The 17769-nt window shown below is 45.2% G+C and overlaps 1 protein-coding gene and 2 long non-coding RNA genes across 3 annotated transcripts in view; 2 read left to right on the top strand and 1 right to left on the bottom strand.

Annotated features, from left to right (window-relative positions):
• Positions 1-460: 460 nt before the first annotated feature.
• Positions 461-17750, bottom strand: COQ4 (coenzyme Q4). The gene is made up of 7 exons (XM_079962249.1): positions 17210-17750; positions 15171-15341; positions 13392-13488; positions 11674-11776; positions 10552-10681; positions 7656-7749; positions 461-2798 (listed from the first exon to the last, which is right to left on the bottom strand). Exons 1-7 carry the CDS (start codon positions 17307-17309, stop codon positions 2636-2638), a joined length of 858 nt encoding a protein of 285 aa, XP_079818375.1. The 5' UTR covers positions 17310-17750; the 3' UTR covers positions 461-2635.
• On the top strand, positions 2756-10486 carry LOC307207992. The gene is made up of 2 exons (XR_013834926.1): positions 2756-2837; positions 9487-10486. It is a non-coding gene; the product is annotated as an uncharacterized lncRNA (long non-coding RNA).
• Positions 16192-17769, top strand: part of LOC307207994 — a 149873-nt gene continuing 148295 nt past the window's right edge. Inside the window, exon 1 of the long non-coding RNA XR_013834928.1 lies at positions 16192-16238. This is a non-coding gene — a long non-coding RNA (uncharacterized lncRNA). The remainder of the gene's footprint in view (positions 16239-17769) is intronic.

Raw genomic sequence — 17769 nt, 5'->3', positions numbered from 1 at the left:
TGACTTTGGGCCAGTCATACTCTCAGCCAAGCCTTCCTCACAGGGTTGTTGAGAGGATAAAATGTGGAGGAAAGGTTGGTTACAAATGCAATTAATCAACATATGTCAGGGTTGGGTTTTGCGCTGCAGTCTAGGCTGAGCCAGTAGTCAGGAAGAAACTGGCAGCCAGCATCAAAGAAGAACCAAAAGATATAGTCAAGGGGCATGGTCCAAGGTTAAACTGGGAAGCCATAGCAGTCAAGGATGCAGGAATACTCTTGTACTGCAAGCAAAACCCAGCTGGAATAAGAAGTCCTTCCTGTCTAACACAATCCATTGGCCAATGTGTGTGGCCAGTCAGGCAAGGGTCTGAAGATGCTTCCATGAAATGCTGCTACCTGCAGTTCAAAGCTTCACCAGACAGTCCAGCTACACACATATCCAGCAGCCCTGACACAAAAAGACAACTGATCACATTAAGCATATTGTATGCACTGGCGATTTATTAAGGAACTTACAGATATAAGTCTCTTTCCAGCTGTGATGGGCAGTTATCTCAGTCCCAACTGTAGAGTTGGAAGGTGACTCCAAGGGTCATCCAGCCCAACCCCCGGCAATGCAGGAAACTCAACTGAAGCATCCAGGACAGATGGCCAACTCTGCTCAAAAACCTCCAAGGAAGGAGAGTCCACCACCTCCTGAGGGAGACCATTCCACTGTCAAACAGCTCTTGCCATCATAAAGTTCTTTCTAATGTTAAGTTGGAATCTTCTTTCTTGTAACTTGAATCCAGCGGCTTGGGTTCTAGCCTCCACAGCAGGAGAAAACAAGCTTGCTCCATCTTCCATGTAGCAGCCCTTGAGATATTTGAAGATGGTTATCGCATATCCTCTCAGTCTCCTCTTTTCCAGGCTAAATGTACTCAACTCCTTCAACCGTTCCTCATATGGCGAGCATGCCCAAAGTCCAATATGGGGGCCTAATTCGGCCCTTTGGCTGGTTTTATTTGGCCCCTGTGGCAGTTTATTTATTGGGGTTAAATCCCCCCAAAAAAGCTCAAGAAGTTCAATCCATTAAAAAGCTCAATAACTTTGGGGTAAAATCATCATAATAAAAAAGCTCAACAGCTTCAATTCTAAAAAAGCTCAGCAGCTTTGGTCGGCCCTCACTGGCCCTCTTTGAAAAAAGTCTGGGCACCCCTGTGATATATGGCTTGGTTTCCAGACCCTTGACCTTCTTTGTCACCTTCCTCTGCATGTGTTCCAGCTTGTCAAGATCCTTCTTAAACTGTGCTGCTAAGAACTGGACTTGGCCTTGTGCCTCTGTCCTTGGTGGAGACAAAGTCATGGGCAGCATTCTTCTTTCCTTTCACCCAAAGGCGGTTTGTAGAGAGAGATCAACCACCCTGGTAGCCCAGGAGTAGGCAAACAATAGATGGTTGGATGATTTGCAAATATCTGTAGTTTCAGCTGTATTCACTGCAGCAACAAGCCCCACTGATGTAGAGCTAGAGGTCCAGTGGGAGTAAATATCTGGATCCTGATGCCACCCTGGTTTAAAGCCCTCTTCATCCAGAATTCACCCTGTAGCCTTATCTCAAGGGGTGGAGAATCTTAGACAAAGGAGCATAATGTGATACCACTGGCCCCCACCCCATAGGCTGCACCTCTCTAGCCCTGCCCTGAAATGACCTTTCATGTTTTTACCTGACTGAAATGTGTCCTGGAACTGTGTTAACTAATGTCTCTTGCTTGCCTGGGTGGAGACATGTGAGGCTGGAATGCAGAGTATCTTGCAGCGGTCACATCCATCAATCCGCCCACTTGCCTCTGGCGTCGCCTACCACTGGAACAGGTTGCCCATGACAAAGAGACCTTTGGCCTGCAAAAGGTTCTCCGCTGCTGCTTTAAATTCACCCGGCCTCAGTTCTGCCTGTGACAGGAGTGGCGGGGACGTGCCTAGTCCACTGGTCAACTGTGAGCTTTTGGCACACAGGGGCCTTTTGAAGCCCCTTTCAGAACACTATTTTACTCAGTGCTTTGAATGGGGCTTCTGAAGACCCCTGCAGATGATAAAACAACCAGTCTTTAGAGGCCCCTCTCAAAGCACTATCCGGCACTGCACTGGGAAAGGGGCTTTGCAGGCACTACAGATGAACTGAAACATGCTCTTAGTATGTCCCACCCTTACTGCACCATCTGATCTTAGGAAACAGGAAGATAGGCCTAATCAGGACTGCTGGCAGCAAATATCCCAGCCCTGGTCTATCAAACGGGAATATGCCAAGAATCCGCCTTGCTGGGCTGCTGTGCATTTATGTACAATCCACCATTTAGCGTTTCAGGCCTCTTCTCCGCCGGAGTTTTCAGGGTTTCAAATTTCCTTCCTCCCAGTGTTTTCACTGCTGTTTAAATGACTGAAGAGGCTTTGTGTTTCAAAACACTGTCTTACCATTTTAAATCATCTGGTTGGAGTGGCAGGGAAAATGCAGAACATGCTGCCAACTGAATTAATAAACTTTTTGCTTGGCCAAACCGTGGCTGCTCAGCTGATCCAAGGCAAGCTGTGGTTTAACTTCTGAGACCCTAAATCTACTTCATCTACTGCTTCTTCAATGCCTGCCAGTGACTTTTTCCCCATTTTCCCCAGCAGAAATTTACACCGGAATTGCCGGAGGTGGCAGGATACCGATTTCGTGACGAAGAGAGTCTATGGTTTGCTCCCAGCGCTCCTCGTAATAGAAATTCAGGATGCAGTTGACACTACTTCCACTCCGAACAGCCCATGGGATGAGCTCAGTGGTCAGTACACGCAGCTTCCTGGATGGACAGAGACGGAAATCCAAAAGTTATTTATTGGTTTGTTTTGATTCAATTCCTGAGTCGTTTCCCACAAAATATCTTGAAGCAGAAAAGAAATTACCATAGATTCTGGCGTATTAGGCGACTGGGCGTATAAGACGACCCCCCAAATTGGCAGCTGCCAATCTGGGGGGTCGACTTATACACCCAGTCGCCTAATACGTGGCAGCTTCGCTGGGCAGTGGCAGTGGGCAGCGGGCTCCACGCCGGGAGGAGCCCAGTGATGCTAAGCCGGCTTCGCTGGGTGGCTTCCTCCCGGTGCAGAACGGAGCCTGCCACCCACTGCTACTGCCCAGCGAACCCATACCCGGCGTATAAGATGAACCCCAACTTTTTAGAGGATTTTCTGGGGTTAAAAAGTCGTCTTATACACCGGAATCTACTGTACCCAACATAAAAAGCCAGCTACAAACAATTCCATGTGGCGGCAGGGAGAGAGATTCAATTCAGAAACAGCCTGGGGCAAAGGTCTCCCCACAGAAAGGCTCTGTTGAAAAAGTAAGGTCCTTGATAGGCACCAGATGACACCTGCCTAATAACCAGGTGGGGAGGGTGCTCTGAAGGTTAGGTGCTGCCACGCTAAAGACCTGGTTACAGTCATACCTCAGGTTACAGCCACTTCAGGTTGCGTTTTTTTGGGTTGCGGTATGCCGAAGCCCAGAAGTACCAGAACGGGTTACTTCCGGGTTTCAGCAGTCGCGCATGCGCAGAAGAGCTAAATCGCGCTTTGCGTGAGCGCAGAAGCGCCGAATCGCAACCCGCGCATGCGCAGACACGGGTTGTGAACGTGCATCCTGCATGGCTCACAATCGCAACCTGAGTGTCCACTGTACTATATTGTACAGAACACGCCCCCCCGACCCGCGAAGGAGCCTTTTTAAAGGCTGCGGAGCGGGTGACGGGGGGGTGTGGTGCTGTGAGTCCAATGCTTCCCCTGCCCAGCGAAGCCGCATGCCATTCGGCGGAGAGCAACGACTTCTTCTTTGAAAATTTCGGATTTGGACTAAAAGGAACAACCCGTGAGTAAATTGATTGGACTTAAAAGGGAAATTTGATCTTTGAATTTGGAGCGAGCGGGGGGAGTGCAAAAAGGAAGTCCGCCCCCCCCCCCCCTGTTGTAGATGGCTCAACGCAAGGATTTGACAACTAAGATCGAGAGATGAACTTGTTTACCTGAAAAAAAATTTTAACTTCACGAAGGGAAATTACAATAATTGTGCTGGAGGAGAAGACTGATTTGTGGGAACTAAAGTGCAACCCCCCCCCGGGAACCGGGAACGATCCGCTATGAGAGACTGGTGAAGAGACACAGAAACTTTGACAGCTGTCAAAGTAGCTGTCGGACTTCCGGGTTGGCGCCATCGCCGAATGGCGGACTCCCTCCGAGCTCCGGAGGGAGCCTGCTCGGCAGGGGCTGGGTTCTACCGCGCCGGCGACGCGGGGACCCTCAAAAACCATGGGCGCTGAAACCCATGGGCATGGTGACTTGGCGGGCACCGTTTGCGCCCCCCCGACCACGCGAAGGAGCCTTTTTAAAGGCTGCAGAGCGGGTGACAGGGGGGGGGTGCTGTGAGTCCTCCGCTTCCCCTGCCGAGTGAAGCCGCAAGCCATTTGGCGGAGAGCGCTGACTTCTTCCATTGAAAATCTGGACTTAAAAGAATAACCCGTGAGTAATTGGAACTTGGATTAAAAAGGGGAATAATTTTTTTCTTAAATTCGGAGCGAGCGGGGAGGTATAAAAAGGAAGTCAGCCTCCCCCCTGTTGTAGAGGAGCTAAAGCAAGGACCTGACAACTAAGATCGAGTGCAACCTTTTTTTTGATAAAGTTATTAATTTCGCGATGGAAAACTATAAGCTGGGCTGGAGGAGAAAAGTGGAATGTGAATTAAAATACAACCCCCCCCGGAAACCCCGGGAGCGATCTGTGAGAGCGCCTGGAGAAGAGAAATAGAGGTTTTGACAGCTGTCAAAGGAGCTGCCAAAACTGAAGAACAAAAAGAGAACTTTGTTACGAGGACTTTGCTGGTTACATTTGTTATAAATTGGATATAAACTGTTTAAAACAAGGAATAATAAGTTACTTTGACTGGTGGGTGTGATCGGGAATGAAACTGAGTTACTATAATCCCTCTAGAGGAGCTGTGGGTTATTACAAGTATTGCTGGCATGGAATTTGAATCGGACTTTTTATCTCCTGGGAAACTGCAGAAATGGAACACTATTTTGTCTACAGAGGTCTACACCCTAAAGGAGACAATAGATTTATCTATTGAAGAATGGAAGGGACTTGACGTAATGTTTTGTTCCTGAATAACAAAGCCTCTGTAGAGGAATTACAAGCTTTTTGGAATTAGAACATTTGTGCAGGAGAGCAGGGGGGGGGGGAAAGAGGAGAAGAGAGAACAACAAGAACAACAAGAATAACAAGAACTGGACAAAGTTGGAAGATAGACCCCTTCCAAGATTGGACATTCGAAATTAAAGATGATTAAAAGATGGTAAAGATTATTAAAAAGACGGCAAAGCGGACTAGTGAAGGATTATGGCTTAGATGTGGGAGCTCCAGGAGACAGTAGATATTGACGGACACTGGGAACGCAACCGGGAAAGGGGGGAGGGAAATTTGGAATCCAAAGGGTGTTAAATTACATTTTATTCTTTTTTCTATTTTTTTTATGTTAATCTGTATTTTATATTAAAGAGGGGAACTCGTGGAAGGGAACAGGTCGATTTTAGGGGATGGGAAAATATTTTTTAAATTGGGTTAATGATAATAATTTTAAAATTTGGGGTAAGAATTTGCTGAATCTATTTGAAAGAATTGGAATATAAGAGGGGGTGGGGAGGGGGAAGTCCTGGAAAGATGATATTGAAAATAAGGCCTTAAATTTGGATGCTTTTCTTTTTTTGTTATATTTGAAAATCTTTAATAAATATTATTTAAAAAAACAACAACAAAGTAGCTGTCAAAGCAGGAAAATAAAAGAGAACTTTGTTACGATGGCTTTGCTGGTTAGATTTGTTACAATTTGGACATAAATTATTGGAAATAAAGGCAACAAGTTATTTGACTTTTGGGTCTGATTTTGAAAGAAATTAAGTTACCATATTCCCTCTAGAGGGAGGCTGGGACATTGCAACAGTAGCAGCAAGTGGAAAAATACTATGAATTTGAGCAGGATCTGTTATCTCTTGGGAAAGCTGCAAAAATGAAGCATTATTTTGTCTACAGAGGTTTCTATACTAAAGGAGACAATGGATTTATCTATTGAAGAAAGGAAGGGACTTGACGCAAGTTATGTTCCTGAATAACAAAAGCCTCTGTGGAGAACAAGAAGTTTCTGAATTAGAAGGTTTCTGCAGCAGAACAGGAAAAAGCAACCTGAGGAATAAGAGCTGGACCAAATTTGAAGCTGGAGTATTTGGAACATCCAGACTTTAAAAGGACCAAGAAATAGAATTTAAGTTAGACTCTTAAACATAGAGGTCTGGATGGAAGAACAATGACTTTTTCTGAGAGTTTTTTCGAGATTGGACTTTCTGAAATTAAAAGCTATCAAAAGACGGCAAAGTGGAGTTGAGATATAGACGTGGATACACCAGGCTGGCAGTAGACAATGGATGAACTTTGGGGATTGGAACCGGGGAAGGGGGGGGGGAGATTTGGAATCCAAAGGCTGTAAAATTATATATTATTTATTTCTTTTCTTTTTTCATGTCTGTTGTTTGAAAATAGGGGAATTCGTGGAAGGGAAATGGGGTCGATCTTAGGGAATTATATAAAATATAAGGAGGAATGGTTCATTAAGATAAATAAGATAAATTAATTTGGAATAAATGGGTTATTTAAAATTACAAATAAGGTTTTAAAATTTGGGGTAAGAATCTGTGGAATCAATTTAAGGGAAATGGAATACAAGAGGGGGAGGGGGGGGAAGTCCGGGAAAGATGCCACTGAAACCAAGTGTAAATCATATCTGTTTTTTCTTTCTTTCTTGCTATCTTTCCTTTTTATTCTGGAAAATTTTTAATAAATATTATTAATATATATATATATATATATATATTGTACAGAACAGACTTCCTGATACGGTGGCATCTGCAGGAGGACCTCTTTGGCTTGCTGTGACAGGTGAACTGAGGATCTGAGGAACGATGCCTCTGAATACCTCCTGTTGGGGAACAACAGTGGGAGAGAACAATGCGTCACGTCCCTACGGGGCTTCCCATTAGAGCTCCTGGTTGGCCACTATGGGATATGGGACGCCGGATAAGATAGGCCCAGCAGGGCTCTTCTTACATTAAAAATTGCTTAGGTAGAACTTCCTGTGTCAGTTCAAAGTAGACTCAGGTTCCTTCTTTAGTTGACTTTTTCCCAAACTAGGAAGTCCCCCTGTAATTTTCACTGCACTTTTCTGAATCTCCAAACATAAAGGAGTTGATTGATCTGAGGCGAATGTTTGAAGGACGGCCCAAGGCTTTCTGGCCTGACAGCCACACTACAGTGGTTCCTTGGTTTGCAAATGTCTTGGTTTGCATACGGTTTGGATGACAAACACGTCAAACTCGGAAGTGCTTGTCTTGGTTTGTAACCTTTTTTTTGGATTACAACCCATTTTTTTTGGATTACGAACAAATTTTTTTGGGAGGCCCCATTGGCGGAAGCGCACCTTGGGTTACAACCTGTTTTGGTTTACAAATGGACCTCCAGAACGGATTATGGTTGTAAACCAAGGTACCACTGTGTCTGTTTAGCAAACTAACAATGGACAAAATGTTTGCATGGAAGTTGCATTTAAAGGCTTCTCAACATACCAGGCGTTAAGGCGGAGTGGGCCAAATGCTGCTCCCAGAATGCACATGGGCAGGCCAGTCTGGACTGCCTCAAACCACTTTACCACGACTTCCCCTGAGAAAAAGCACCAGGAGATAAAAGAAAAGAAAATCTTTGTCACAACCTAACTATAAAGCTTTTAAGCCAATGGTGTGGCCTACATTTCATTTGGCTGATAGGTGAACGGAAACACCCAGGCAACTTTGGACCAGTTAAATGTCTTCCTGAATTCTAAGGCTTTGAAATTTCAGAAACAGCAATGACCTGTTCGGATATTTCTTTGCATCCATAAGGGTCAGATATTAGTTTGCAGCAGGTTTCATGAATTTTGCAAAAACGACGTTTTTAAAATTACATTTTATGAATGTGGGAAGCTGCCTTAGGGGAGGCAACATGAGAATCTGACCCGTGACCCATCTAGCTCATTGCTGTCTACACTGGCTGGCAGTGCCCCAAAACAGTGCCTTGATGCCCACCAAGGCCGAGCCATTTAAAAAAAAGCTTTTGGGGTTTTTTTTTGGGGGGGGGGGAATTAGTGGTAGTGGCCTGTTCTTTAGAGACAGGTGTCCAAGCATCCAGAGATTTTAAAATAACTACTAGGGTGCCGTCGGGGCCTTGAAGGAGTTCAAAGCCCTTCTGCAATTTCAGTCAGGCTTCTACTGATACAGTAAAGAAGATAAAAGGGCAAATCTCCGAATGACTCGTGGCCTGCCTCCTATAATTCCAGAACATTTGTGTTTAATGGCTCAGGGTTGATTGCACAATGCCCCCATCCTCCATAGCCCACATTTCCTAGCCCTGCTCCAGTTCTCCTCTCCCTCTAGCTCAACCACCCCAATGACTCATGACATGGTTGGATCCTGAAAGTAGGTGAAAGGCAACTGCCGCCCAACCTGTGAACATATTAATGCACAACCTGTGCCTGTTATGTGCTTCTTAAACGGTGCCAGAAGGTTGTGGCGGATATCGCTTCACACATGTACCATTTAGGCAGCAATCCTAGAGACACTTAACCTAGGAACGAGCCCCACGGGAGTCATTTCTGAACACGTAGATTTGTGCTGCTACTCTCTGATTTATTGCCAAGATACAAGCAGTAATTAGCCTCAACCAGAGCCAGGGGCTTTTCAACTCTGGCTCCGGCCTCTTGGAACGCTCTGTCTCGTGAGACCAGGGCCCTGCAGGATCGGATTTATTTCCGCAGGGCCTGTGAGACAGAGTTGTTCTGCCTGGCCTTTGGCTTGGAATCAGCCTGATCCCCTTCCCCTCTTTCCTTTCTCCTTCTGTGATGGAACTCCTATTTGGGGACTTCTCTGGCTTTTTTCTGGCCCATTTAGGACCACTCTGGATAGTTGGCCTTGGTGAAGACTTGACGTTTTCATCCCCAAAAAAGTTTTTTATTTGAGTTCCTACTGAAATGGGGCTGCATTTTAACGTTGTACTTTAATATTGTTTTTGTTGTATTTTAATAAATTGTTTTTATACCGGTGTTAGCCGCTCTGAGCCCCGTCTTGGCTGAGGAGGGCGGGGTATAAATAAAATTTAATAATTAATAAGTAATGCTTCTTCTTGTGGATATGACACCCAATATTGTAAACTCTTATAACTGATAAGAACACACAATATAAAATAACCTAAAGCAGGCAGAGGTTATGTTGTGACCAAACCAGTGACCAGAACTGCTTAAGAATTACACCTGACCACGAGGCCATTTGTGAAACTGGAGGAAGTGATTTAACACCTTGCTTATTAGCATAAATAGCGAAGGGGCTCCTCCCTCCTGCCTATTGCTCTCTGTCACTTTCTCCACAGATGCTGATCCCCAGATTCTACTTCACCAACTCCGTAGAGTACAATAAATGTGCTACATCCAATGCCAAGCAACTTACATACACACAGCTCCAAGTAAGAAAATGCTTAGATCCATGTGAATAACTGACCCATATTGGGACAAAAAAATTCTTAATTTCACATATAGTTCTCGAACGGCTCCATTTTTTAACATTTCGGTTCCCGAACGCCGAAAACCTGGAAGTAAATGCTCCAGTTTTCAAACATTCCTCGGAATTCGAACGTCTGACGCAGCTTCCACTTGAGTGCAAGAAGCTCTTGCAAACAATCGGAAGCCGCACCTTGGTTGCCGAACATTTCAGAAGGTGAACGGTCTTCCGGAACGGGTTACATTCGACAGCTGTGGTTTGACTGTACACTGATGAGGGTATGAACAGGCAGTTACTGACTAGGAATGAGATATTGCGGTAGTAGCAGGTAATTTGATGAAGGCACTGACTCAGTGTGCTGCAGCTGTGAAAAAGGTGTTTTCCACGATAGGGATCATTAGGAAAGGAATTGAAAATAAAACTGCTGCTATCGTAATGCGCTTATGCAAATCTATGGTGAAGCTGCATTTGAAATACGGTGTCCGGTTCTAATCACCTCACCTCAAAAAAGAACCCTGTGGAATTGGAAGAGGTTCAGAAAAGGAGAACCAAAACAATCAAGGGGATGGAGCGGCTTCCCTATGAAGAAAGCTTGCAGTGTTTGGGGCTGTTCAGTTTAGAGAAAAGGCCAGTAAAAGTGAAATGACAGAACTATGCATTAGGCATGGAGAAAGTGGGGAGGCAGAATCCGCCCCCAATAACACCAGTCATGTACACCCAATGAAGCCAAATGTAGGTAAGATTGTTGAAAAGCTTTGCAGGAATGGTTGTAACTGCTTTTAGAACATGTGTCTTATCTTATTTTCATCTTTTTGTGCACCGTTTTGATGACCCTAGGTTGTGAAACAGTTTCCAAATTTGTAAAATAAAGGGGGGGGAAGCAATGTAGTAACCAGGGCAACCAGATTCAACTCAGCCATAAGAAGCCTTGTCTCACCGAGCATATTGGTGGGCATGCCAAGAAGGGTGTGCATCAGATCATGGACCTCTCTATACCGCTGGACCACATAGGCCAATTCTTCATCATCTACAAACTTAGGAGGCATCCTGGTGTCTGGAGAGATTCTCTGCCAACCAGGAAAAAAGAAAAAGTAGGCTCATGTGCATCCACTACTAGGGAGAAGTTGCAGCTCAGTGGCAGAACTTTGCATGCAGAAGGTCCCAGGTTTGACCCTTGGCCTCTCTGGTTAACAAGGAGCAGGTGGCAGCAGAGCGATGGGGAAAGACCCTGGAAAGATGCTGCCAGCCAGAGCTCTGTTGGATTATTAGTGATTAACCATTGATATTTTAATATATGATCTTTGACATTCTCCCTTTGGAGGTATTTCTAGATATGTGTACATATGTATGCTGGCAAATTTGTATTATTTTAGGACAGGGGTCGGCAACCTAAGGCCCATGGACCACAAGGGGCCCACGGGGGTCATTTAACTGGCCCACGAGCCGCCCCCAAACCGAGCCACCCGCTTGGTGAGTTCCCACGCGCTGCGCTAAACCAGCGTGGTGCAGGGACTTGTTTTTGCGGCGCCAGAAATAGCACCTGCACAGATGCTGGAAATTGCGCCTGTGCAGATGCAGGTGCCGAAAATCGTGTCTGCGCAGACGCCAGAAATGGCGAGCGCACGCGCTTGCAATCCAGCCCATGGAGGGATCTCCGCTGGAGTGAACTGGCCCAGGCAAGGTAAACCTTGCCAACCTGTTCTAGGACATTGGCACCCAGTGACTCAGAGACTGAAGACACTGAGGACATTTAATGTAACATCACAGGATCAAAAGAGTGTGTTTTTGGGTGGAGGGAGAGGAGATTTCTTATCTATGTTTTCTATGCTTGGTTGTATTTGTAATGATGATATATTATTATATTATAATTATTATATTTACACAAACACACACACATATATAAAACAATAAAGATTACTTTTCTGAAAACAGAAAGAACACTAAACCACTTGACATCAAATTTGGCCTGCGAGGCTGATCCAGAGAAGGACCATGGAGCCAAAAAGGATCCCAACCCCTGCTCTACTGGAAACCTAGCCTTAAGAACTACTATACTCACATTATCGTCCAAAAACCGCACATACTCTCGGCCAAAGGTCCCGTCTGGAAGCCCCCGAAGTCCACGGATATCTAATGTGGAGAGGCGTATCCGAGGCCGTTCTCTGCAAAGGAAGGCAAATTGGACGATGGCTGGCTTAGCCTGTGAAATCCAGAGGGTTAGCTGACCTTTTTACAGCCCTATAGTTCTATTAAGGCACTGAAGCATGTAATGAGGGCAAATTGCCATACCTTTCTGTTAGGAATCTGTGGCCTGCCAGATGTTGCTGGAGTCCCTCTTCCCAAGCACCCCAGCCAGCATGAGAAATGGTCAGGGATGATGGGAGTTGCAGTCCACTGGTATCTGAAGGGCCACAGGATCTCCCATCCCAGCTTCAAGTAGTTCAGAAATACTGAGCTTGAGCACAATCCACTGCATCTAAATCCCACCAACATCGATGGCAAGAGCTGAGAGTGCAACCCTTCAGGGCCGAGCGTTTAAAGTAATGTTTTGTTGTTACTTTCTGTACTGGATCAGATTATTATAAGACATGTGTTCTTTGCTGTATATTTTATCACTGTAAACCACCTTTTGCATAGCAATATAGAAAGGGGGTATACAAACTGAAAGTGAAATGAAAGTGAAATGGCTGGATCCATTGCACAAGTACAAAAAGCCCCATGGAACTGACTCCCAAGTTAGGTGCATGCACAGGTTTGTCGTGTGAAATGGAGTAAAAGTAGCCATTAAAACAAAATAAAAATCCAAAATCCATTTCATGGCAATATGTTAATTAACCTAGATGTTGCAAGCCAGTGTGCAGTTACTGTTAGCATATGAAGCCCTTAACAACTTGGAACCAGCTTATCTGAGAGATCGTCTTACCCCACCCAACTCTTAGATTGGCAGAACTGGCACTACTACAGGTGCCACATAATACCCACTCCACATTTGTAAGAATTCAAATGCACTGTTTATCCATCCATTTATCAATCTATCACCAATCAGTAGATATTAGAAAGACACTTGATCATTTAGTGTGGTAGCACCTACACTTTGGAACTCCCTGCCTATTGATATCAAGCAGGTACCTTCACTAAACTCTTTTTGGCCCCTGCTAACCTATCTGGAGGCTTACAAAGTCCAGGTAATTTTAATCGGTTTTAGTATTTTAACTTTTGCATGATTGTGATTTTTTTTCTTGTTTTTCTTGTTTTATCTTTTGTAAAAAGCTTTGAAGTTGCTGTTTTTTACAATCAAGTGGCATATAAATTCTATGAAAATAAATAAATAAATTCCATTCCCCACCCCCCAACAGTTGTACAGCAATTCTGCAGCAACTGAGCACAGTGCTCACTAGGCTATCTCTTTTCAAAAGCATAAACACTACAAATGAGGAGTGTATTTTAAGATTGCAGACTTAAAATCCCCAGTTATAAATGTGTGCTTAATGTATGCTGAAGGCGAGTTACTAATCCTCATATGTGAACTCAAATATGAATACATGTCCCTAAAGAGTACTAATCCCTGTAACTTAGGGGTGGAGAGCCTGTGGCCCTCCAAATATTTGCTGGAGTCCAATTCCCATCATCCCTAACCATTAGTCATGCTGGCTAGAGCTGATGGGAACTGCAGTTCCGCAAGAACAGGAGAGCTACATGTCCACGAACCCAGCTGCGACAGAATCTCTTCCCAGCTACAGACTAAAAACAAACCGAAACAAACACACATTCACATACTGTAGGATCCGATATCCCTCTGGGTCATTCCTCATCCTCTCCCTGAGGTTTCTCAGAGCTAGGTACCCTGTTGTCTCCCCGAGGACGGCCACCATATCTGTAAATGGAACCAAACAAGAGAGGAAGACAGTGAGTTAGCGGGAACAGAGCTCAGGACAAGTCACAAAACTCACCGGGATGAAAACTGGCAGAGCAAATGAATGAATTTGGTATAGCAATGACATTCATCAACGCAACAGCCTTCAAAAAGCCACCACTTTTAAAAGAGATTCAGTGAGCATGTGTGCAATAATGGGACCTAGGAAGCCCTTCCTGGCCAGCCAACAGGAGAGGAATAGTGGCAAATTTGTGTATGCGATGGAGTCGTGGCTGTTATTCCACAGGGACTGCCAAGGGTACTGCTAGGAAGGCATTTGCAGACCCCATGCCCATCAAAGCTCTTATGTGGCTTTTGGGCAAGATGTTGATTCCTCTGTTCCCAAGTTGCTTAAATCCATTAGGGTTCCCAGGAGCTGACAGCTCACCAAAGTACTTCACCAAAGACTCTTGAGTAAGCTTAGCAGTCAAGGATTAAGAGGAGAGATCCTCTTGTGGATGAGGAACTGGTTAAGTTGCAGCAAGCAAAGGGCAGGAATAAATAGATAGTTCTCCAAATTAAGAGACGTAGAATGTGGAGTCTCCTAAATATCAGTACTGGGACACGTGCTTTTAAACTTGATCATATATGTTCTGCAGTTAGGGGTGAGCAGTGAGGTGGCTAAGTCTGCTCATGATGCTAAATTGTTCAGGGTTGTTAAAACAGGGAGACATTGTAAAGAGCGCCAAAAGGCCCTCTCCAAACTGTGTGAATGAGCAGTAAAATGGCAAATGTAATCCAGTGCAAACAAGTGTAAAGTGATGCATGTTGGGGCAAAAAAAACCAAAACCCTTAATTTCACACAGACGCTCATGCAGTCTGAACTGGTAGTGACTGACCAGGAATGAGACCTTGAGGTTGTCATGGCCAGCTCAGTGAAGATGTTGACCCAGTGTGCAGCAGCTGCGAAAAATGCAAAGTTCTATGCTGGAGATCATTATGAAAGCAACTGAAAATAAAACTGTCAATAACATAACGCCCTCAAAGAAATCTATGGCGTGACCACATCTGGAATACTGTCAGCTCAGCGGGTGGGATTCTAAGGTTTTGCTGAAGTACAAAAACCCCACGACAACACAAAAACCGCTCAACGATGACTGAATGCTCAGTTGGCATGGAATGTGGGCTGCCAGAGGGAGTGGGGGGGAACCCAGAAAACTGGGGCTATTGAGGGGGACTGGAATGGAGTATCCTGGGGGAAAGTATGACTGTCTGGCATCCAGAACAGGAGCACTCAACATTGTTTAGTTATTGGGCCCCCCCTCTCCATCCATGTATACCTGTCAACTGAGGATAGCACTTCCTGTTTCCCCCAGAAAGTACACAAGATACGTGTTCAGTGGTACCTCAGGTTACAGACGCTTCAGGTTACATATGCTTCAGGTTACAGACTCCGCTAACCCAGAAATAGTACCTCGGGTTAAGAACTTTGCTTCAGGATGAGAACAGAAATTGCGCTGTGGCAGCAGCACGGCGGCAGCGGGAGGCCCCATTAGTTAAAGTGGTGCTTCAGGTTAAGAACAGTTTCAGGTTAAGAACGGACCTCCGGAATGAATTAAGTACTTAACCCGAGGTACCACGGTACTTCGCTTGCTAGCAAAACTAAATGCACACCTTGCACAAAATGACAGGCCCCAGCTCACCATGCCGGTAGGGATTGTAGAGAGCCATGAACGCTGAGCCAACTGCCAGCAGGCCTTTCTGCAGAGGACTGGTGGGGATGTGTCCTGGATATAATGGGTAATACTTTTCTTCTCCTGTGGGGCTGTCAGTGGCTGATGGCTGGTCAGTATGGCAGAGGAGACGTCCCGTACCTGAGGAAAAACAGTCCATTCAAAGGCAGGGAGGAAGAAGGATGAGCAAGGTGAACAGCTGACCTTCCTTTGTCCTATTTACTGATGCTAGTGGAAAGAAGCTAGTGTGACCCCTCAAGTATCACCAGAAAATGAGGATAAAAGGAAGCACAGATTGTTAGAAGAGCTTGCAGCTTGGGTAAATTAGACTGAATTGCAGTTTCTGGAGTTAAAAGGCTGTATTCATGCAGGAGCTACTTATACACTGAGATAAAAAAGAGAAAATAGCAGACATCTTATCTCAACACATTGGGAGAGAGAGAGAAAATAGGCTCTGCTCTCTAGGGATGGATTTAACCTAGACAGAGAGGCTACTAGCAAGGAGTGGCTGGATCACTGGACAAACAGTAATATTGAATTTATTCTGTGTTTGCCAAATTGTTGGAATTTCTGTCATTTTTTTGAATTTTACTGATGTGCTCTGTATTTTGGTATATTGGTATACTGATGTTTAGAATATTTGCTGCAAGACTCTTTGGGCGCAGTTCATTGTGGAAAAGTGGCACAAAAGTTAGCACAATCAACCAATCAACCTCAAAACGTCATCCCCAATGTATAGTTGGCCTTGGTGAAAATTTTGATGTTTTCATCCCCAAAAAGTTTTTGGTTTGAGTTTCTACTGAAATGAGGTTGCATTTTAATGTTGTACTTTAATCTTGTTTTTAGGTTGTATTTTAATCAATTGTTTTTATACCTGGCGTTAGGTGCTCTTGGCTGGGGAGGGCAGGGGTATAAATAAAATTTATTATTATATTATTATTATATCTAAAAGGAAACAACAGCAGCTTCAACATCCACATAAGAAGAGCCTGCTGGATCAGGCCAATGGCCCATGTAGTCCAACATCCTGTCCTCATAGTGGCCAGCCAGATACCTCAGTGAGAAACCCACTATCAGGACTCAAGCACAAGAGCTCTCTCCCCTCCTGTGATTTCCAACTACTGGTATTCGGAAGCATTCCTGCCTCCAACCGCATCACTAGAGCATAGCCATGATGGCTGGTAGCCATCTATAGCCTTATCTTCCTCCATGAATTAATTCAGTCCTCTTAAAGCCATCAAAGTTAGCCATTGCCACCTCCTCCTGTGAGAGCAAATTCCACGGTTCAACTATGTGCCATGTAAAGAAGGCTTTCCTTTTACCGGTCCTGAATCTTCCATTTAGCATCGTTCTGGAGTTACGAGAGGGAGAAGTTTTCCACTTTCCACTTTCCCTACACCTAAAGCAGTCTCATAAACTTCTGTCATATCACCTCTCACTCGCCTTTTCTCAGAACTGAAAAGCCCCAAATGCTGCAGCCTTTTCCTCCTGTGGAGTCGTTTCCTGCCTCCCTTGACCTTCCCTAACTCCATAGCAGGATGTAATCTTAGCATGGACCAGAAAACAGGGACAGCGATGTATGAAATGAGCTGGGGGTGAGTGGGAAAGGGAAGAGGCTCAGGACTACAATACCTCAAGGACCGTCTTTCCACATATAAACACTAATCATCATGTGAAGCCCTTCTTAATGTACTCTCCTCGAGAGATCCGGAGAACGGCAATATGAGAATGAACCCTTTCGTTTGTGGAATGCTCTCCCCAGAGATTCACCTGGTGCCTTTGTTACATAGGTTTGGGAGCGAGGTGAAAATATTCTGCTATAACCATATATCTGGCCAATTAAACAATCTTTTTAAAACTGTTTGTAGAAGGGATTATTGTTATTGTTTGTTGCTGTGGTGTGCATTTTTGTTTTTACACTGTAAACCGCCCTGTGATCCTCGGATGAAGGGCCATAGAGAATTCTAACAAATAATAATAATAGAGGGATAAACTGCAAGTGCACTTGCCTCTGATCATGCAGAGATCAACGGCTCCTCTCAGGTCCCCTGCAAGGGGCAGCAAACTTCGGCTCCTCCTGGGTAGCAGCAGCAGCAGCGCCAGAGCCATAGCTAGTTTTGCTTTATTCCCTTTTTGAACAAAAACTAAGTCAAGAATCCCAAAACGAAACACGCATTACCTTCTGCGGCCAGCAGGAGCTACCCGAATACTGCTCCTCGCAACCACCCACCCCTTCTCCCTGGTCTTTTGCGCTGCGCCTCCTCTCCCCACTCGCCCCTTGATTCCTCCAAAACTCTCCTTTTTCTGCGCCTTTCTTAGCTTCGCAGCAGCTCTTGTTTCCGGGAGGGCTGCATTTCGTGACGGACTCACGAGAGCGGCGCCCACCGTGAGCGACGGGCGGAGGTTTCTTCGTTTCCCCTCCCTAGTTTCGCAGCGGCGCTCGTTTCCGAGAGCGACGGCTGAGTTTCGCGAGGCGCCTTTGCGAAACACGGTGGGGAGGCGTATCTTCTTTCCGGTTAGCGTCGGCGGCGCTTGTTTCATGAGGCCCCCAAGATGGCGGCTCCGGGGG

This window comes from Podarcis cretensis (assembly GCF_951804945.1).
Source record: "Podarcis cretensis genome assembly, chromosome: Z".
Taxonomy (NCBI): Eukaryota; Metazoa; Chordata; class Lepidosauria; order Squamata; family Lacertidae; genus Podarcis; species Podarcis cretensis.
This window is presented reverse-complemented; position numbering and strand designations above follow the sequence as displayed.

Excerpts from the sequence above, each read along its gene's own strand:
- COQ4 (XM_079962249.1), bottom strand. The coding sequence starts at position 17,309 with ATGGCTCTGGCGCTGCTGCTGCTGCTACCCAGGAGGAGCCGAAGTTTG. Across the intron at positions 15,342-17,209 it reads TGATCTCTGCATGATCAGAG|GTACGGGACGTCTCCTCTGC; the intron begins GCAAGTGCACTT and ends GTTTTTCCTCAG. Across the intron at positions 7,750-10,551 it reads CATGCCCACCAATATGCTCG|GGGAAGTCGTGGTAAAGTGG; the intron begins GTGAGACAAGGC and ends GCTTTTTCTCAG.